Raw genomic sequence first — 23,385 nt, forward strand, 5'->3', positions numbered from 1 at the left:
CCAGAACGTCCAGATCTGCGCCGCAAACTCGCTGCCCCGAAAAATTTTCTCCAACCCCACTGATTTTTTAAATCAGCGATATCTCCTTCATCCGGACTCTGATTCAACCCATTTTTTTTTTGAAATTGGGTGATTTTTCGAGAGGAATCCAGATCTGGTATTTGTTTTTGTAAATTTTGTACCAGATGTTTCAGATCTGATCTGAAAAGTCGCCGCCCAAAAAAAAAAATCCTGCAAAAAAATTGAGACTGAAAAATGCATGAAACCCTCATTCTCATGGAATCATAACCTGCTCTGATACCACTGATCCGGATCTTGGGAGGAGGCCCCCAAGATCTGAAATATTGAAATGGATCTTGGGGTAGAGAGACCCCCAAGATCTGAAAACTTGAAATGCCAGAAGAAAAATAAGGAGAATGCCCAATAAACAAAACCACAAAGAAACTTTTTATTAAAAATAGTAATCCTTGATAAATCAGCTAGGGCGATGGTAGCTTATCTCTGAGAAGAGATGTGATGGCTACATGCCTCTGAACTGTAAAGGCTACATTGTGGCGGACAATCTGTCCTTTTACAAAATGTGACTTGTTACTTATAGTATTTTTAGTTACAATACCACGGGTAAATTCCATGGGTGAATGAATACCATGGGTGGATTTTACAATACCACGGGCGGATGCCATTTACAATACCATGGGCAAATTCCATGGGTCGATGAATAATATGGGTGGAAGAGTACCATGGGTGGATTTTACAATACCACGGGCAGATGCCATTTACAATACCATGGGTAAATTCCATGGGTCGATGAATAATATGGGTGAATGAGTACCATGGGTTGATGCCATTTTCCATTCGGATCACTACAAGCCAAATCCGTTGTAGTTGTTGATCGTGATGTCCTCTTGTGCCTTTCCTTCTCTTCCTTTGCCTTCTTGTTCCAAAAATCCAAGTATTCCACACTCTCCAAGAGTGCTCCAAGAAAACTCTAAGTATCTAAGAGTACAAGAGAGAGAGAGAATAATGAGAGAGCTCCAAAACTAAACTAACAAAAGTCTATGTACTGATCTTCATAAGCCTTTTTATTAATGAGGCCTCTATTTTCTTCATTTTCCATTATTTTCCTTCATTTTCTTCCTCACATGCAACCTGTGACCTTTCACCTCCCTTTTCTCCTAATTTCCATTATTTCCATAAATAAATGTGCAAAAAATGCCATTTTTCCTTTCCAAAGACTTAGCCATTGCCTTTGCCAATTTCCTTAGCCATTTACAACCAAATGAACACCCACACTAGGATGTCTTGCCCAACATTCAACTTGGAATAAGTGTCCCATCAACCATGGTTATTATTGTGCCTTTATTAACTTTTATTACATGGAATTTTCACTAGGGCTATTATAAAAAGCAATAGAAAAAGCAACGAAAATCCCATGAATTACTTGATAGAGATAAAGAAATGTTATCGCATAAGTGAAGGGAGATTTGAAATTGGATTTTGAGGCGACCCATAGCGAGATGAGGGAAAAGCCCACGTGGATCAACAAACTCATCTTTTGTTCTATTTGGGATTGTTGAGCTGCCATATGGAATTTTGTGCCTAAAATTGTCTTGGAGTATAAACTAGCAATGCCTTTCATTTACTCTTATCCTTTCCCTTTACATCTTGTAATAACCACAACACGGGTAGAAATTTTTTTCATAAGCATACTTACACAACAGTTCACATTCATATTCAATTTTCATTTTTAAAATGTGTAAGGCAATACTTAAATGAACTAATGGGCAATTTTTCTAGTTTATTTTCTCAAACAGGTCATAAGGATCGTTGCTTGTTATACACATGACCATGGTGACGTCCCAAGTCACAAAGAGAATGTAGGTACTTGCGGAGTTAAATTTGAGCCCTTGCTCTCAACCTATCAAAATTAAAAACAACTTTTCAATGTTTCTTAGAGAGTTGTTGGAGTTTGTGGTTTTCATTCCCTTACTGTAATTATAATCATGGAGAAAATTGAATGGGCCTTACCTTCTAGTATTATATATATTGTTCTAGAAGTTCAAGTGTTGTCTTCTGCTTCTATTAATCATGGAGAAGCTTTAGCGCTTCAATCTCATGCTTCTCTTGTCCCACAACCTTCAAAATCACAATACTGATAAGCCATTCGAATGTCGAATGGAAAACACAAAGGTCCATAGTAAATATACTTTGGGGATTTTAGAATTTACCTTCAAGTATTCTTCCTTTTCAGCTTCATATTTCCCTTCATATGGTTTCTTCTCTTCTGCACTTAATGCTTTCCATTTTTCTCCCAAAATGGATCCCATATCCTTGAAAATAACATTTGGATTTTGTAATTTCACTTGTTGGTAGCATAACATAACAAATTTGAGCAAAAGATTAAAATGAGCAATCTAAAGAAATATGTGAGACATTCATAAAATAAAAATCAAAGCCTTTCTTCTAATGCCATAATTAATTTGCACAATGAAATTATGAGAGAATCAAATATTTCATTTGTCTTAGAAAATACCAATATGGTCTATGACATGAGGGAAATGCATATTCAATATGCACATGTGATGAGAATATTGAAGACTAAAGTTCCCAAGCCATCTGAATTCTGTTAAGGCCTTATATTGTGAGGAAGTCAATAAAACACCTTTTTTAGAGGACTTTTGGGATATTTCCCTTAATAATTAGTATAGTCTTTCCTTCCACACCTACATTTTTCTAATAATACCTACCAAATTCCATTGTTCCTGGCACCATAAAATATATGAAGGAGAAGGTTTCTTTGGCCTCTTTGGATACTCCCCCAAAAATCGCTTCACCAAAAATGATATAAGACTAACTCCCATCAAATTATGCACAAATTTCGTAATACCAGATTTCGAGGATAGTAAAAGAGGTGACCACTAGGGCATAAGAAAAAGCTTAGAGGGCTACCATGAGCATAGAACGTGTAGTATTCAATGGCCAGGATAGAAGAAGGTGTTGACAACAAGAAATAATTCTATAACATTAGTTCTTTAGACCCTAGCCCTAAGCAACGACAAGATTCAGAATATGAGATGACCCTCTTGCTGACACACGCACCCACCCTACCCTTCAAGAATTTGAACCTCATAACATAGCCAAAAAACCAAGCTCGATCAATCCACCTAAATCCTCGGGGTTAGATAATTTTTTAGCATGGACCTAGAGCTCTATAGAAAAAGCTAGAACAAGGGTTGGAGGGAAAAGTAAGAAAAAATGTTACCATGATAAGGTTGAATTCCTTCAGTTTTTGGAGCTTTATGAGCTCTATACGAAAAACCTAGGTTAAGGGTTGGAGAGGGTTGGAGAGAAAAGAAAGAAATACTATTACCGTGAAAGGGTTGAATTGTTTCAATTTATGGAACTTCTTGAACTCCAACTAAAGCTAATGAAGTCAACATGCATGAAGGTTTGTTGATTGACTTCTTCTTCTCTGAATTTGCAAAGCTTCGACACCTTCCGTAAAACCATGTGAATCCAATGATGAATAATGAGAGACAACATAAGCAAGCAATGAAGCAACCACCAACTAGACCTGCACCTGTGTTTTCCCTTTGCTCTTTAGAATAATATGCCATGTCATAAAAAACGTCCTCGCTATAGAACTTGGATTTCCCAAAAAAACTTTTTTTATATACCAGACTCTCAAACGTGAAATGAACTGTACCAAACAAACGATTTTTCGAGACATTGAAGGTATTCAACTTCTGCTTCCCGAGCTTAGAAGGAATGAATCATGTGAGAAGATTGTCCAAGGTATAAATAATTAAGTACTAATAAAGTACCGAGATTCACATGTATCGAACTGGGGATTTGTTTTTTTGAAAGATAAAATCTCCCCAAGCTAGTTACAAGAACCAATTTAAGCAAGAATCTCTCCACCGAGTTGTCTATTGCTAAGTTCCATCTTTCCCAATTGTTGTAGCATCCCTAAGCTCAGAGGAAAAGCATCGACGTAAAGCACTGAGATTCACAGGTATCAAACTAGAGTTTTATTTTTTTGAATGATAAAATCTCCGAAGTTGCTTGCAGGAACCAATTTCATAGCTCTCCACAGATATCGTTATTGCTAAGTTATAACTTTCCCAACTGTTCCAGCTTCCCTAAACTCAAAGGAAAAGCACTGGCGTGTCAATTTAGCCAGCTTTCCCAACTATTGCAGCTTCCCTAAGCTCGGAGGAAAAACACCGGCGTGTCAATTTAGCCAGCTTTCCGAGCTGTTGCAGCTTTCCTAAGTTCGGAGGAAAAGCATCAGTGTGTCAATTTTTGGTTTGAAGGAGGACAAAAATAAGCGTATGTGATTCGTTGAATCTACCCAACAAAACCCCGCAGAGGAACACCGACATAATTAAATATTTTATAAATACAAATAACTTTAAATATTAATTAGTATTATGATTTTTATAAATATAAATAATATTTGTAATAATTAAGTTATATACAATATATATTTATTATAAATATAGTTTTGTATTCTAAAAACCAATATATTTTTAGGTTTTTTTTTTTTTTTTCATTTCCTTTTAAAAATTTTTATAAGTACTAATTTATTGATTAAACAATACATAACATATGAAATTATTATGGTTTTAGATAAATCTAATTACATTAATATGCATGTTTATATTGTAAAGAGTGTTAGATTTTCAAGTTTTCTTATTATAAATATTACGTGTATGTTCAAGATTTAATAAAAAAGAAAGTTTCCTATTGTTAAGGTTGTGATTAAATTTATTAAATTATTTGCATTTTATAAATAAAGATTTTCTGGTTATTTATGTCATTAATTTTTTTTTTAAGTGTATAACTTACTTCCAATTTTAAAATTAGATTTCTTTCCATCTTTATTACCATAATTGTCTTTTTATCTACATTTGTATCCCAAATCTAATGACCTTCATAAACTTTTAATTTTTTTTTTTAGTACGAAAAAAAGTTGTATATATTAATATAAACCGCAATAGAAGTCTGATACAGAAAATATATGAAAAAGGGAAAGATTTGTTTCCCATATATCCTACAGCTAACATAAAATAGAGAGAATTTATACCCAGATACATGTACATTAGACACTATTATAGTAAACTAATATTCAATGAAAAATGGAGCAAAAAGGTACCCGTGCAAAAAGGTACCCGTGCATGCAGCAGCTGATAATTAAACAGGGACTCGATACATACCAGGACATTGAGGGCGAATGCTATTTCCAACCCTATAGCTCCATAAATGTCTGTACTTGGCTAATGCTATTTCCAACCCTATAGCTCCATAAATGCCTGTACTTTACAGCCCAGAGACCCATTCTCCTTACGTCATCGCAGGCTCCCAACCATGCATCCATCGAATGTTGACGTAAGGAGGGGTGTAAGTACAGGCATTTATGGAGCTATAGGGTTGGAAATAGCATTCGCCGACATTGAGACTATATACCAAGCATTTGGAATGGCTGAACATGATACGTGTCGGATCCATAGTGATGCACATATATGAGCAATGGAGAACTCCTTTGTAGAAATCCAGATTGAAGAGATCCTTTGTAACCATCTAAAAACTTTTAACTTATATACATGAGCTAGTGCTATTGGTAAATAATATTATCAAAAATAAAAATAATGGCCATAAAAAAGTAAGTTTCCTAGTGAAAATTTACCCTTTTTTCCTCTTTTCAATATTATGTGAATTTATGACAATTGATCACTAATATAATTACATTATAAAGTTTAGTGTTATTAATATTAAAAATACATTAAATATTATATATTATTTTTTTAATTGAGAAACAATAAATTGTTTCATTAATTTTTTTAATTTAATTTATCAATGAATCACTAAAATATTTATTAGTCTTGAAGATATTTATTCAAATTTAAAAAATATTTGTATAATATAAATAATATTTAAAGAAAAATAATAATATATTTTAATAAAGTAATAAAATTTAGTTTAATAAAATCATATAATTTTATGAAAATCTCACTCTTAAAATATGAACTAGCATTTTAGATAAACACAAGTAGATGTTTATTTTAAATAAATATTCTTCTAATTAAAATATAATTATTAAAAAATAACAATTAACTTAAATATCATGGTTAGAGATGGTAAGAGGGGGTATTTTGTGACTTTAAGGAAGACAAAGTCTTCAGCTATTTATGGGGTCAAGGTAATATAAAAAATAATCAAGTAGAGATATATGATCTCTACCAAAGATTTTTGTTAGCCAAAAAACATCAAGTGGAACACTTACAATTATGGGAAATTCTTTCTTAATCTTGTATCATTTGGTCAAATACTCCCTCCCAAAGGAAAAATCTATGGAAAACATCATGAAAAGAATCAAGAAAATTGCAGAAGATATCCCATCCAAAACATATTTCCATGTCCTAAGAGACTTCAACAAAGAAGCAAACAAGTATGCTAACAAGGGTTGTAAATTGAAGATAGGTGAATTAAAGATTAATATCCAAATTAGGTTTGTTATAATTCTGTAATAGCAGATGAGGTCTATTAAAAAAATAGTTAAATTGGTTGATACAAGAAAATATAAAAATGGAAAATTAAGGGTCCCAATTGACTTTATTGCAACAATGAAGAAACATATACATACAAAGAAGTTATCTTGAATGATTTTTTTTTGGTCAAGTGACCTGTGTTTATCGAGGCTTGACTTGTGGCTTGAGAAACCACGACCCAGGCGCATCTAAGTCGTCAAAATCACTCGGGGATCACACCCGGCCTCGGCCACACCAACCCTAAGTTCGCTGGATTTTAGCATGTCTCCTCCCCCTAACACAGGCGCAACAGCCTCCATGAGGTTCGATCCTAGGTCGCCTTGCTAATGAGGCCCATCCTCAACCAATTGTGCTAATGGGACTTGACCTATCATGAAGGATTTTAGAATCAATTATGTGTTGTAAATTTATTTATTTTGTTGGGGATATTTTGTAAGGTATTCACCTACAAAACCCTTCTTTTTGTTGCTAAGATATATTCTCCTCAAGAAAATCATGTATTCCTATTTGAAAGTAGAAAATAGTTGGAAACAATTGTTGAATTAGCTCTATATTGGCCGATGTATTTGCTACAAACCAGGCACAAAACTATACAATATAAATACTCTTTCAAATTCAAATTAAAACAAAATAAAAAAATCATTGTTTCCTCGTATGGGGTGAGACACAACACAAATGGAATGATGGGGACGTGAAGATGGGGTGGTACCCTGTTGTCACTTTGCTCAATAAAGAGAGGAGGCATGGGCACCACCCACCCTCATTTGTCCTTGATATTATTTCAATAGCTAGACCATCATTAACACACTTTGTTGGGTCTTGAAAATGTCATTCATTTCCATTACACTTTCACTATTATGTCCATTATATCACCTCCATTTCACTACTACGTCACTACATTCGTCCCACTTTCACTATCATTGGGCCACATTTATGTTTTTCCAAACTTTATTAATTCTTAGCATTTTTAAGTGAATTTGTGGTTAAAAATTAGGAAATAATGTGCATATGCTTATACCTAACAAATGGGTTGAGATTGTTGACATGTGTAGGTCAAAAGGAGGCTTCTAGAAGACCTTTATGTGGCACTCTAAGGCCAAATTCGAATTTGAGTGGAAAGAATCATGGGATCATGAGGATATGTGTCACATCTCCTAATTGTATTGGAACTCTAAGAAGACGTGTCTTATCAGTTCCTATTTTGATTAGGACTCTAGAGGTAGAGGGAGAGATTCATGGACTCTCATTAATGAGATGGCTTCTCATCTTTTTGTATAAATAGGAGATCTCTCTCCTTCATTTGTTAGTTTTGTTAGCTTGTTAGTCTTAGCTTAGCTTGGCTTTGTAGTTCTTCTTTGATGGCTTTGGAAAGCTTTGGAGAGCTTTGTTGTACTTTGTAATTTTGAAGAATTTGAATAAAGCTTTGATGTTCTCAACATGGAAGGAGATGTGAAGTAGATGTCATGGAGCACATTAGAATGTAAGGTAGAATAGATTTTATTTGTAATTTTGATTTGATTTCATTATGTCATTTGATTGCTTTCAAGTTTGATAGATTATAGTTTTCAGTGATGCAATTTTAATTCATGCAAGTGTGTTCAACCGGTTGATTGTAGATTAGTTTTTCTTTACATGTTTTTGCATCAAATAGTGACATAAGATTTGCCTCTCTACTGAACTTTTTCAATTTCAATTATGCTTTGATTTCAGTCTTATTTATTTGTTGTTGTTAGTTAGTTTAGATATCAAATTCTTCATGTCATTTGATGTTATCTCCAGAGCCATGGATTAACCCCGAAAAGCTACTTGGCTAGCTATTGGATTATGAGTGAAGTGATTTGATTTTACTTTCATCTTTGCAATTAGATATCAGGTTCTTCATGTTATTGACGTTATCTCCAGAGCCATAGCTTAACCCCGAAAAGCTACTGGGTGAGCTATCGGATTATAAGTGAAGTGACTTGATTTTACTTTCATTTGCAAGTAGGTAATTTAGCTATCAGGTTCTTCATGTTATTGACGTTATCTCCAGAGCCATGGCTTAACCCCGAATTGCTACTTGGCAAGCTATCGGATTATAAGTGAAGTGACTTGATTTTACGTTCATTTGCAAGTAGGTAATTCAGATATCAATTCTTCATGTTATTGAAGTTATCTCTAGAGCCATGGCTTAACCCGAAAATGCTACTTGGCAAGCTATCGGATTATAAGTGAAGTGACTTGATTTTACTTTCATTAGTCTGCAATTTTTGGTTTGTTTAAGTGCAATAGTTTAGATTTTATTTCTGTAATTAGATGGGTAGCAGAGACAGTGATTTCATGATCAGTATTTCATCTTTTGTTTGATTTAAGTAGCTGCATATTTACACTTTTGTTCAAGTACTGATTTGATCAATAACATGTTTTGAGATCTTTTGAAATGTTAAGTTTTGGAAGTTACCATAAGGGACATAAACCTTGTCTTGAAATCTACATCCATACTTGACCTTTAAAAGTATTCTTAAGACCTTAGAATAGGATTTCCATTTGCATTAAACACTTTAGGAAACCAACAAGAACAAAACCCCAAAAACAACATAAACTATAAAACAACGAAGTAAGAAAAATGTTAACTAAGCACATATGGTGCACCACACTTCATCAGTTTATGATACCCGGATTGATAATTTATGTAGAGCAATTTAAGACGTTAAATTGACTAGACACACTTCACATTGTTTGTAATGTTAGAGGGTGCTGGTGAAAGGATGGTCATGGAATGGTTGCATCATTGTGGCTCTTGGGATTTCAGGTTATTCGAGATTTCTTAGCTCGCACTGTGCAAAGTTAGGTTTTTTCTATCTAGGTTTAGTGATTCATAAGAATGTTTCCCATTGGCTCACGAAATTTTCTAATTTCTCTTCGGGGGAAGGACTAAGTTGCCTTGGCATGGCCTCTCCCAACTTTGTAAATTTGGCTCTCACCTTTGTTTGAGTACTACAATTCTTCCCTAGTGATGTAAGGGCGAGCTGGGCGATGACGAGCTTGAATTTCAATTCATGTGTTATGGCTCTGCTTAGAGACAATCATTCTTGGCATCTTTTAGTTTGAACTCTAGTTGCTTCATTTCCAATTTTCACATTGATGGTTGGCTCCCATTGCTTGTCAGAGGAGCATGCTTCTATCTAAATTTGCCATTGCATTCTTGATGGTTTATTCTAGTTGGATATTTGGTAGATGGTTGTCGTCGAGCGATGTTGGTTTATTCTAGTTCTCATCGACTTTTATCGATGGGTGTTGTTGGGCCATTGTTAGTTTCTTCTTTACCTCTAACCTCTGCAAGCCCCGATTTTCCCTCATTGTTTTACCATCCCGCAACTTCTCCCACTTGTTATCTATTGCATGTGCCTCTCCTTGCTTGTGCAATGCCTCCCCCTTGCCTCCACCATGCCCCGATAATGTGCTCAAAGCCAGTGCGACTCATTGAGTCTTGTGGATGGCAATGCTCGAGCTTGTCTTCGCATACATTTTGTGGCTCAATGCTTCCACTTGCATACTCTGACAGACATTCAAGAAAAAATCCATCATGCAAGTAAAGAGGTCTTGGCAGATATAGGGGAGTTTATTGACATAGAAGTCTTGGCCTATGTCTCCAACTGGGTTCCCAATAGGAGCCACACCAAAGATAGAAAAAACCAATATCTTAGCAGAATTGAGCTCTACTAGCACATCAAAGCACTCCTTGGCATGGTCCTCATTGTGAGGAACAAGTCCAAAAGATAAATCCTCCTTCAAATGGATGACCCATAGGTTGAGCACAGGGACATGGTGCTTTGGCTAACTTGCATAGAAGCCACACTGACTCGTGGCAAGGACCCAACTTCGCCAAACACCTCAACAAACCCCATTAATGTTTTGACTTCCTCCTGAGCTAATCTAGATGGCTTAATGTTTTGATTGTATGGTTGTTTCTCTTTGTGGCTCCATGTTTCTATTATACAATTTATATACACATAAGTTCAAGTTTTATTTCAAGCACGTATATTGTTTACACAAGATTGATAGCATTATTAATGCCAGAAATTGGCTCAACCAATATGTCTGATTTTGTAAATGTTTAGATTACTACCCTTCTTTTTGTTATTGGTTTAGTCTCCCTAACAACAAACTACGATGATAGGAGAATCATTATAGTCATAATATATAACTTATAAGATAAAAATAAAAAGATTAAATATTATAGTTAATAATAATGATAATTATTATTTAAATTTAAAGAAAAAATATATATTAGTTTTATACATTACGTACTTGTTCAATTTTAGCACAATCAAATGGGTTGAATTGATATTTAGATCTTCGTCACTGAATATTAGAAAATGCAACGCCTGCAAGAACTTAAGCCCTGAAGATAATAAATACCCCTGCATTATAAGACTTCTCTTTTAAATGTTTATAACGGAGGAAAACGTAAAGTTGGAGCACTGAAAGATGTGTGCGATAAAAAAATAGGTGCAACGAAGTACAATAAACTTCAGAAATATCTATGTTTATATTCATGGAACTCTCTTTTAACATAGTTTAAATGGATAAAATGGATTTTTTAAAAGAGTTGTTTTTAGAAATATTTATGTTTATATTCATGGAACTCTCTTTTAACATAGTTTAAAGGGATAAAATGGATTTTTTTAAGGAGTTGTTTTAGTGCAATTTTTTCTGGGAAGAATTTATTGAAATCAATAGGTAATTTTGTGCACTCGAAGTGCTCTAGGTGTTTCTAGGGTGCTGAATCCATAGATACACTCAAAAAACTAATTTAAATAACACAAATCAAAATTTCACTTCAATTTTTTCAACCAAATTCCGGCAGTGAAAAGTCCAGAAAAATCGCACTAAAAACAACTCCTTTATAAAATGTGTAAAATAAAATAATATTAATGAAATATAATAAATATAAATAAAATATTTATGTTAATATTCATGGAAGTTTATAGTAAATGGATAAAATGTGTTTATATATTTATAAAATTTATATTTATGGGATTAAAAGCATTTTTTACCTATATAATATTTAAAAATATTGATATAGCTCAATATTTTTATAATAATTTTTTTATATATAAAGTTGTGAAATAGTGAGAGGTAATATATATATTTATTTTTTAATGGTAATTTAAAATATTTTTTATATCAAAAATATGGAAAGTTATTTTTATATTTTTATGAATTTTATATATATATATATATAGTATTGGTTGAATTTGAGATTATTTTATATTTATCTATATATATATATATAGCATTGGTTGAATTTGGGTTTATTTAATTTTTTAATGGGAAAGTTAAAATGGTAGAATCTATCTTGATTCTATTGAAAGTTATTAAGTTGAAAATTTTAAAAGAGTAGAATCTATCTTTATCTTTCATATAAACAAGGTTTTTAATTTGGCAATGAGGCAAGGTTTCCCTAAGCTTTGGACACATAGTCTTATTGTGTTTATCTTTAAGAGTGGGGATAAAAATATTCCATCTAATTCCAAGACCATTATGGTTAATCACATTTTAGCCGGAAAAGAAGATTAGCCTTTGGCTTAAAAACCATGGTAAAAAAGCTAAAGGTCAATTAATGTTTAAGAGATACCATTGAATTGTGGACTATCTTATTACCCTTAGAATAATTGTAGAGTAGGATAATTGTATAGGAATTCCACAATAATAGAATTGATCTCTTTTTTTGTTTTGTTGACTTTGGAAAAACTTTTGACATCATCCTTAGAACAAAGCTATGGAAGAGGCTTAAAGAGATAATGGTTCCTCTTTGTTTTGTTGACTTTGGAAAAACTTTTGACATCATCCTTAGAACAAAGCTATGGAAGAGGCTTAAAGAGATAATAGTTGTTGATGGTCATTGTGGTAATGTTGTTTCTAATGTTATTGCCAAGCTTAGGATCACTAAGGGTTAGTCTAAATAAATTAAATGCAATATTGAATTCAAGCAAGGGTGTCCTTTATACCCTACCCTTTTTTCCATATACATTGATAAGATAGAAGAGTGCTTGGAAGATGCAGGTTATGTTTGCCCCAGACTCACTAGTATGGTCATAACTGTTGTCCTTTATGTTAATGATGTTCTATTTGCAAGAAGCCATTACAATCTTGGCAAACATTTCATAATGCTCCAAGATTTTTGTTCCAAGATGGGTAAGATTATTAATACCGACAAAAGTAAATCCAACAAGATCGTCTATGGTACTTTTAGTTATGACAAAAACTCCTCAATGAAAGTTCCTTTATACAAATATGTGGGAATTAACATCCATCATAAGCTCAATTAGAATATTAGAATTGAGAAAAGTATAAATGGAGGTTGGAAAACTTACTATGGGCTTGAAAACAATTGTAAGTTTGTAGACTTTTGGATTTGTGATAAAGAAAAAGCTCGTCTTTGAGACTTTCATCATTCAAATTGTTATTCTATATGGATGTGAGGCTTGATGTTGCAATATATCCAAAGAGATGTTGCAATATATCCAAAGAGTTGTCGAGCACGGATCCAAAAGAGATTTATAACCTACACCTCAAGATTAAAAGAAATACTCTCTACCATATCCTCCTAATTAAAGCAAGCCTTCCTCATTGAAAGCATGTCCTCGTTGAAAGCATGACCATGACTAGTTATCTTATGTATAAGAATATGTTAGACAACATGGATGCTAAGAGGTTTCGTAAAATTGCTTCTAATCTAGCCAAAAGCCCCACATTTGGCTTAAGTGAGAGTGACATAAGGATGCGTAGCCTTGATTGGTCCATTTGAGAATAAAGGAGGAGATGATATTGTAAAATTTAGATAATATTAAAAATATTACTTCAAAATTTAAATAGAAGTTGTGGGGCACTAAAAAGCTAGAGGGAAAAAGGAAACTAAGATATCACAAGGAAGTGATTAACCCCAAGTTTGAAAATCAAAATAACTTTTTTCCCTTAAAAAAGAAAATGGACATTGCAAAGATAAAAAACTAATTCTCATAGTAATATAGTGAGTTGCTCAATTCCCAAAATACCATTGGGTGAAAGAGTTTGTCACTTGTGTAATCCTAAAAGAGTTGAAGATGAAAAACATTTTCTTTTAGATTATCCATCTTATACTTGCTCACATTAGATTTATTTTTCAAGATATTTGTCATACTACTAGCTTTCTTGACCTATTGAGTCAATAAAACTATGATGATTTAGGAGCATTTATCCCATTTTTTTTTAAAGATAGAAATAAAATGCTAAAAAATTTAGACTATTATGATTCTATAAACCATATAAATCTTAATAAACATTAATCACCGTGATATATATAAATCTTAATAAACATTAATCATCCTCGTATTATATATATATTTCATTAGTCACCATCATATATATATATATATATATAACTTCTCATTTTTATTAATAATTAAAAATTGAAAATATTGATATAATATTTTAGTTATAAAATTTTAATATACGCTTTCCAAAATAAATCCAAAAATAAAATGAAATAAATAACGTATTTGCAGAATCTTTGAGCTATCTAAAATTTCAGGTAATTTTGAATATTAACGACTTGTAGACAGTGATTCAGTCTTCACACTTAATAAATGCAGAACTTTTTCTATATCAGATAAATATCAATTTACAATTACTTTTTATTGATGATATAAAGTCGACATTACAAATGGGAAGAATGTTATAGAAAGTATTGAGTATTCTACTCATAAATCTTTATACAGTATGTAGAGGATTCCATTGGTATAAATACCTCACATCGAATGGAAATGAGGCTGAATCGCTTGACTAATAAAACTATGCTCTGGACATTTTATGCTAAGCATACTGCACACGAACCTATTGATAAGCACAATTTATCCCGATACCATATAATACACCCTCTTAATTACTTACACACTTTGGTAGGCAGAATCAAGAATAAAGCTAAGCGTGCATCAGAGCTGCGGCATCATTTCTCAGATACGCAGCGGCGTTGAACTTGAGCTCCGTTTCAGAACGATCCTCTTCTCCATACCTCAGCGTTCGTCCTTCGCTCATGTTCCTTACAAACCACACGAAGCGATGCCAATTCTCGCTCTGAAACATTTGCTGGTTCATCCTCAGATACGTGAAAGCACACATCTGGGACTTGCTATCATTGCTATCACGCGGCTTGAGATTTGAATTGTGCATGATTTGGGCGTATGCACTTCCATCGAACCTCTGCAACGCATTTTCCCCAGCAAGACCCACACCTGATTTCCTGGTAGCCTCCGTAACCTGTCTCAGAAGCCTCTCCGGACTGCACCGTGCGTGCTGTGGCTGCTCTTCATCTTTCATCTCGAAGCAGGTGAAGTTCAGAACAGTTCGGTGTTTCTTAAACATGCGTGCAATGGGGAGATACCCATCGCTTTCTCTGGTGTTATAGTATCCCGCAGTCAGCTCTGCAGCGTGAGATTTTGAGCCGTAGTGCCAGTGGATCCCTGCAACTTTTCCAGATAATTTGGCACCGCTGCCCCTGAAAACGCCTTCTGCAGCACTCAGAATTCTGTCACCATGAGCAAGTAACATTTCCGAATACCAATTGAGAAAGAATCTGCCATAATCGGTGTCCCATGTTCCTTCTCTCCGAAAGAAGCCAGTGTCTTCCGGAAACTGGTTATAATTCCCTGAATCGCGAGGGCAGTCTAGCCCCCACTCGCCATTCCCAACGGCCTCTGCACGGGCGATTAAGGACGCCTTCAAGTACTGTACAAAAATTGGATTCCAAACATTTAGGTGGTTACTGTAATTTTAAGTCGGTCATACAGAGAAATATATTGGATTCTCGTATTTGTATCACAGATTTGAATTTCCAATTGTCCGGGAAGAGGAAAGCTGCTTTACCTTGTCATAGCACTGAAATTCGCCAATCCCAGGGAAACGCCAGGTGCCGTTGCTCTCAGGATATGAGGGATACCTCAGCTCTCCACAAGGCCCCATTCCAACTTGAATTTCCTGCATATTTGTAAAACTTGCAATCTCAGGAAGGTAACAAACAAAACCTGTTCGGATCAACCGCAGATTTGAAATGGAAATTAAATCTACGTTTCAATTAATTGGAGAGAGAATTAGATGGGCATACCACTATGACTTTTCCAAGCATATCTCTGAACGTATCTCTGAAACTTCTCATATAATCTGCGTATACCTGAATCGGCGTTCTTCCCTTAAGCACAGGCAGGGTGTCGCACCCTAACGAGATATACTCTTTGTTTCTCCTTCCAGCCTTATCGGTGTATACCAAATCTGGATTGCTCTCGACTTCTTCCAAAGCCCAGCGAGGTAAGGGAATACTACATCCACAACAGAACAAACAGCAGTATAAGTAAAGCACAATGACGGCCTTAACATGATAAACTTGAGCCTCAAACTCTTCTTTCAGAATTTCCGTGCTCGTTTTCGCCCAACAAATTTTGTGGCGCATCGCCGTTCCCGGGGCGGCCTACAATTCTTCCCAAATATGAACAGGACTGGCGAAGAGCTAAGAAACTTTTCGAAGCTGCTCTGCAAATAGCTGAACCGACTATTTAATTGGCTAGCTAAGTACAAATTGAATTTGATTCCGGACTGTTATGCCCCCAAACATTTCAATCTCTCAATTCTTTGCTACCGACTAGGTAGTTAAGTTGTTGTGTGTGTTAAAAAATTGATATTGAGCGCAGTAGAAAGAATTTGACATATTGCTACATAACGGAATTGGGGATACATCAGTCTCTCTCTGACACAAAAAACATGCATAATTCACTGGACTTTTAAGGTAAACGCTTGGAAAGATTAAGACAATATGCTTACTTGCAAGTGTCGCCAACGTTTCCTCCACATTGATGGAAAGACATTACTGCCTGAAGCTTCAACCCATGCTTGCTAACCATTTGAACGAGCTCCTTATATCCGGACCAGTTGTAGTTACCAGGGCCATCTTTCTCCACCAAACCCCACCACACGTCCACCATTAAGCCTTCCACTCCTCCACTTTTCAGCGCCATGAGGCTAGCATTCAGGGCGCGCCTTCGATTAAGGGTGCCATTGGCTTTCACCGTATCCAGAGGCAGCATCACAAAAACCGGCACTCCTTGAATCGCTACTTCACTAATAGCAGGGCTTTGGTGCATTAACTCTTTTTCAACAACAGTCTGGGTTTGCACACTGTAGGCCTTACACAACCCGGTCCTCTGCTGCTGTGAAATTCTCAAAGAAGGCAGCTTCATGGCATTCATTCGACAAACTTCTTTCCTGGGATTTTTCAGGCATATCTTCGGACCGTGTACTTGCTCCGCAAAACATTCAGAGCGACAGAGGATGTTATTTTTCAGGCATATCTTCGGACCGTGTACTTGCTCCGCAAAACATTCAGAGCGACAGAGGATGTTATTGCTAGAATTGGAAGAACACGTAAAAGTGAGACTAAACATTTTCGACAGATCTATGGGCAGCTTAACAGAGCTGATTCTTAAAGACTCTGAGAACTGCTATTAGTAAGGCAGGTAAAGTGATAACTTTAGACCTTGCTGGATGTTTATTCTTATAGAGGTGGGCACTGGGAATGGTTACTGAACTTTTGGAGCAGCCCACCAGCTCCCAGAGGCCAAGCGTCTGGGCTCGCCACCTGCCATCAAATTAGTGGTGAAATTGATGCGGAAACTGCACGCAAAGGCTTAAGCCGTTAAGATTGCACTCAAAGAGATGGAAACAGGTCAAATAGGGAAAGAAATACAGGTCCCACGTTGATGCAATACCAATGAACAAGATATTTTGGTGCCACGTTGATATTTTTGAGAATATTTATTTTATGTGCGTGGATATCATTCTGATTTCATGCACACAATCGCTGAATCCTGCTTTGATTTATTACGTTAACTGCAAGATTTAAGTTCAAGTTACGCTATCAGAAAAGGGTACTGATTTCATCAGGATATTTTGGGCACAGATATTTTTCGTTAATATGAAACCAACGTTTTTTATTTCTTGAAATAGTCGCCTCTTATGTTCTCAACGACTTCTGTTTCACGGTTTTGCCATCAATGGCCACTTAAAAAAACCCACGCAAATCTCCCCTAAAAGTTAATGACAACACAGCTTCTATTTATCTATCTAAATTTCTCATATTAAGTTATATTTTCTCAACAGACTTGATTCTCCTAGCTCCTTCTGCGTCAGCACCCATAGTTAAGTTAGGTGGCTAGGCCCCTTCGAGTGGGCCCACCTATGAATGTTTGGTGAAAAAAAACCATAGTTGAGCCAGCTGGGCCTACGGCCCCTTCCGGTGCAGTTCAGCGTGGACCCTTCGTACTTGAAGACACGAACGTAAGGTCGCTGTGCTGGGGCCATTAAATGGACGTTATCCGTTGTTTTTGCTCAATGCCAATAATGTAAGGTCGCCGTGCTGGGGCCATTAAATGGACGTTATCCGTTGTTGTTGCTCAATGCCAATGAACGACGGAGAATAATGGAAATTTTTATAGGCACAAAGTACATCAGTCTCTAATGGAAATCCCAAAACAATAGAAATCTTGTGAAGCTGTTGTACAAATCCACAGGAACAATGGAAATCTCGTGTTTCCTAATGTGCCCCTTTGATCACTAGGGTAAAGTGTAATTACCAAAAATTCAAAGACACCATATCAATCCTTTTCACCCACCTTGCTTGCCCAATAAAAGCTTTGGAGTACCTTTTGGAGCCATTTATAGGTTATTTGAGAAGGAAAAAGGATAAAGAAACAAATGTCCTCTGCTGCTAGAAATTTATCAATAATTGCAATCTTCTTGTAAGGCAATAGGTCAAGGTTAATCCAAGTTTGAATTTTTGTTTTTAAAACTTGGCTATTATTCATCTTCTGTTAGACAGCTAATCCTTAGGATTAGGTTTGTGTTATGATAAGTGGTTATTAGAGTCCAAAAAGATCCGGAAACTGAATCAATAGTTTTTTTTGATGTATTTATATATACATTATGTACCTTATTCTTTGATATCAATATTTAATATACAATTTGGTTTCCAATTTATTGTCTTACAGGAGGCTTATCTACCTTGTCAAATACCTTAGTTCACAAGTTTTGTGACCTTCCCTAGAGCCACTAGTTTTGTGGCCTTCATGAATGCTCCTTGATTTGTGGCCTTCATGAATGCTCCTTGATGGTTGTTGCAGTGGTGAAATGCTTGGTGAAACCAAGAATGTTGCTTGTCGGATGCATCTAACTGCAAGACTCGTTTCTTTTTTGAGTTAAATGAAATCGAGTGAGGAGGTCCGCATGAATCCTATCCGAACAAAGATCATCATTCAGACACTCGTATTTAGAATTGTGTGTTGTGCTTTTTGTGCTAAATGAAGGGTAGCAAAGTTCTGGAAAAGTTGTGTTGTGCCATGAGGATTACGCCAGAAATCGCCTTAGGATTTTGGCGTGGTTTGACCTACAAACTCTACTAGACTGTGGTCCGATATGGTGAATGTAGCACTGTTTGAAGGAAATGATTGGAAGACGCCCAGAAAACCCCGCAATGTCAAAGTTGTTGAGAATACCCTTGCGTGCATGATTGGGCATTGTCCGATAAGGTTCATATTGAAGAAGAGCGCAATCACAGAGAGGCTTGAAAATCAATTTCCATATTTAATTTATCAATTTGTCTCCGTAAATAATTAAAGCTCTCCTCGCCATGAAATTGCATACGCTATTTTTGTAACTAGTCGCGTTACTGAAGGAGAACTAGATGTATTGTCGTGCTGCTCTTACACAGATATATTGTATGTATTTTGATTTCTATATTATCTTAATATAACTATCCTGATTTTCTCTCTGAAAAAAGAAGGAGAACTAGATGTGACACGACCAGATTATTTTTTATGATTTGTTTAATTGTTGCTTGTCTACCATCAAGCCTCTGTGTTCTATCTAATCTTTGGAGTTTCCACTTTATGACCGTACGCATACTAAATCTTTTTTCATAGCTTTAAATTGATACGTTAGTTTCAGCGTGGATGGAGGAAGCATGATCAATGTTCCCAAAGAACTTTCAAATAGATAAACCAGGATAAGGTAAGGCAGAGAAGGTAGTATCGAGAGCGCAACACTGTTTGTCAAGGAAGAAAAATCCTATCTTGCGTTAATCGGCGTCATATTCTTCACATAGCCATAATAAGAAGAAGTAGCAAAGTGTGTTGATGAGGAAGAAGATGTGTATGAGACCACATAATGGGTTAGCCCTTCCCACCTACCTCATCTTTTCTTTCTCCGACTTGGATGACGAGCCCACAGGAATTGGCATTCGTCTCCAGCATTTTCAGAGAAAGAAGTCGAAGTTTCAGAGGTACTGCTTGGATTTGCATGGAAAATTACCACCACAGAAAAAAGTTTAAAGGATTTGAAGGTGGCATCATCTTCTCCTTCTAAGTCCAAATATTTCATCTCTGATTCATGCCTCATCTCTTGTTTCTACTTCTACATCCATATTGGCTCTGATTCTGGGTACTTGGCTGCTGTTTTTTGCACTTATGGTTTGAAGAACAACGCGGAAGAAATAAGATTTGTGGAGGAGAAAAGGTTGCACTAGGTAAAATTGTCCAAAGTAAATATTCTTTTGTTACATTGTTTGAGAACATAACTTTGGTTCCCGATGTAGTAAACTTGCAAAGATGTATTCTAAAGGGTTGATGAAGGATTATTTAACAATTGCTAGCAGTTTTCATTTATGTGCAACATTTAATATTCTGTCTTCGAGATCACAAGACTTTTGACAAGTGTATTTAAGGTAGTAATAATTGTTTGTCATGCCAAGAAGCAATTGCTTTGGAAAATTATATTCAACAAATTTTATTTTCCAAAGTTAAAAGCAGCCAAGGTAAAAGTGCGTCGGAGTAACTCACAGGGTTGGCATAATCATGTTTTGAAGCATTTTTTAAAAGTAAAATATTTTATTTGGTGGCATATTTTTGGTGAAAGTCTATGAGAAGTGGTTTAGGAGGAAGCAAGTAGTGTCATTGTCTTTTTAGTATCACTGGCTTTGTGTACTTGAAGACCATTGTTACTTGTCAAATTATGTTGTAAACCGACACTTGAGATTGACTAAAGTGGCTCAAATTAAAAATGTAATAGAAATCTTAAACAATCTCATTAGTTCCACTGTTGATGAAACTGTAAATATCAACAAAGTAAGTCTGGTTGATATTAGAGTTTGTTTATGTGATGCATTGGAGACAGTTGAATTTCTCCAGATTGAGTCTCAACTACAACCAGATGATCCTAATTTCAAATAGCAATGGAAGAGTAATGAAGCAACTTCAGGAGAAAATTTGGATGCAACAGAAAGTAATGTTCAAGCAAGGGTGTGCAAGAGTCATTTGCATACAGATGTGCAACCTATCATTCCCAAAAACTTTATAAGACAATGGGAAAAAATTACACAAAACAAGCATAGAACTGGTTTGAGATATAATGAGGATGTCCTGAATGTATCTTTTTCATATTCTTGATTTTTCTAAACCTATAAATTTTGTAGTGTTAAATTTCTGGATGGTGTTGTTCCATAACAAATTGATCAATGTAAACATTGTAATAGAGTTGGACATGTGAAAGATCAATGTTTTGATCTTCACCCATGTGAGCATTATGGAAATCACAATCACCATTTAAACAAATGTTCCAGAAAGAAGACTACTACAAGAGAGAAACTAAATTTTGGATGGATTGCTTCTTGGGATTAGTCAAAAACAACCAAGAAGATTTACAATTCATACCATAGGATATGTTTGAGAGTGTTTACTAGTCTTGCAGTGATGAAAAGTACTTCATCTTATCACCCTATATATGACAAGGGGGGAATTGTTGATGGTCTACTATAGGTTTGAAGATTTGTCAAGCGAGTCTGAGTCATAGATCCACAAGTGAGACTGAGCCACAACCTATCCCAGTTAGAGCCAGAGTTGTAGCCAAAGAGACTTCAGTTTTTACTGAATGAGTTGTTTGTGAATGAGCACTTTCATATTCGGAATTGTTCCAGGAACTACATTAATGGTTCCAAATTTGAAAATTTTTATTGATCTGAGAACTTCTATGAAGGTTTTAGACGTGGGCATCATTTTTGGTTTTCTCTTAAAAACTAACATACTTGGTTTGTGGTCATCCTTTAAAAACCATTTCTGAGAGACATTCAGCTCTTGGCTAAGATGCATTTTTTCATTTTGAGCTCTCATTCTTGGACTTTGATACATCCCTTCAGATTAAGGGGGGAATGTTAGACACCTAATCCTCAGGATTAGGTTTGTGTTATGGTGAGTGGTTATTAGAGTCCAAGAAGACTTGGAAATTGAATCAACAATTTTTTGATGTATTTATATGTACATTATGTACATCATTCTTTGAGATCAATATTTAATATACATTTGAATTTGGTTTCCAATTTATTGTCTTACATCTCCAATAATTAACAACTGAAAAAACTATTTACCGAAGGACCTGCCCAAATAAGAAACAGTCTCCCCAAGATTTATAATCTTTCATTCATGATTCAAGAAAGTAGGGGATTTATCTTGGCCAAAACAAAAACCTATTTTTTTTCTCTCTAACAAATACTTTTGCACATTTTGCAAAAGTTTCAGAGCAAAAATTAGTACCCTCCATAAATTGTTGAATCCATGAATATGTTAAAGCCAAAAATTACAAAGTGGAAATTTGGGTCTATTACAATATATCCTGAAAATTGATATTATATGAATTAATTACATAAGAGTAATAAAGAAAATCTTTTACAAGTGAAGTTTATGTCGCTGAATTTCAATTCTCCAACACCTTTATTAGAGGCAATAATGCTTCCGAATTTTTTTCCAAATAATATCTAATAATCAAATAATGAGGTGGAGATTTCTAGTTACCTTTAAACTGGCATTCATCACTCATTCCAACCACTGAAATGGTCTAGATATCAATGCATATTTTGTACACGGTAAAAGTGGTCATCTTTTACGAGAACTTTTTGGTGGACAAATTCTTAGACTAGCCTGGTGATCTTATAAGGGTGTGAAGGCCTTCACCTAACATCCAATCCCTTGCCTGGATCCCATCAGCACCATTTTATGATCTTTCTTCAAGCAGGTATCCAATCTTGCAAAACCTAAATACCTTCCCTGATATTGTATCTACATACAACAAATCATGTTCTGCAATGGTAATTGTGTACTCCATCTCCAGGTAACAAGATACTAGAAATCAAAGACAACATTGAAGGGCACGAAACTAAATCACAATAGTGCTTGCCAATAGTAAGGTTGGAACTACCAACCCAATATAATTTTATACTACCCGTGTCTTCTTAGAGACACTAATTGGGCTTTGATCCTAATTCTAGCAAGGTCAAGGATCAACTGTTAATTTAGTGTTGATCGTCTTCCAATGCTTAGAGTATACAATGTCGATGCAAGAGGCTACGGACTAGGAATCAATCAGTTTTCCTTATAAGAGGGAATCACATACATATAATTGTCTCTTGTTTTAGTACCACCAAAAATATCCACAAGAACACATCCCATCCTTGAAATGATGATTCTATCTGGCGTCCCTCACAATAACTTATCACCATGCAATTTTATAAATGAGTTTGGAAGCAATATGACAATCACCACAAACATGAAGATTCTTCATGATTTGAATAGGAATTCTCCCAGGAATACTAATAATCCCAAACATAATCGCTAGTTTCTCACTATGACAGGATAAAAATTGTTCTTTCTATTGATCCTCTACATCATGTAGAAAAAAGTTTGTATCGGGCACATACCCTTCCTCCTTCATCAACTTGGTTAAT

The 23,385-nt window shown here is 35.2% G+C and overlaps 1 protein-coding gene across 1 annotated transcript; it reads right to left on the reverse strand.

The window, feature by feature from the left end:
- Window positions 1-14,154: 14,154 nt before the first annotated feature.
- On the reverse strand, window positions 14,155-17,096 carry LOC149219787 (beta-amylase 3, chloroplastic-like). The gene is made up of 4 exons (XM_089384486.1): window positions 16,386-17,096; window positions 15,676-15,886; window positions 15,438-15,548; window positions 14,155-15,299 (listed from the first exon to the last, which is right to left on the reverse strand). Exons 1-4 carry the CDS (start codon window positions 17,003-17,005, stop codon window positions 14,496-14,498), a joined length of 1,746 nt encoding a protein of 581 aa, XP_089240612.1. The 5' UTR covers window positions 17,006-17,096; the 3' UTR covers window positions 14,155-14,495.
- Window positions 17,097-23,385: the final 6,289 nt, after the last annotated feature.

The sequence above is a fragment of the Pinus tabuliformis genome, chromosome Q (genome assembly GCF_031772625.1).
Source record: "Pinus tabuliformis cultivar Carrire ecotype Pingquan chromosome Q, CPIR1, whole genome shotgun sequence".
In the NCBI taxonomy this organism is placed as follows: domain Eukaryota; kingdom Viridiplantae; phylum Streptophyta; class Pinopsida; order Pinales; family Pinaceae; genus Pinus; species Pinus tabuliformis.

Bases quoted from the DNA above. Each gene is read 5' to 3' on its own strand.
- LOC149219787 (XM_089384486.1), bottom strand. From the start codon at position 17,005: ATGTTTAGTCTCACTTTTACGTGTTCTTCCAATTCTAGCAATAACATC. The intron at 15,549-15,675 runs GTATGCCCATCT...ACAAATATGCAG, and splicing joins TGCTTGGAAAAGTCATAGTG to GAAATTCAAGTTGGAATGGG. The intron at 15,300-15,437 runs GTAAAGCAGCTT...ATTTTTGTACAG, and splicing joins AATTTCAGTGCTATGACAAG to TACTTGAAGGCGTCCTTAAT.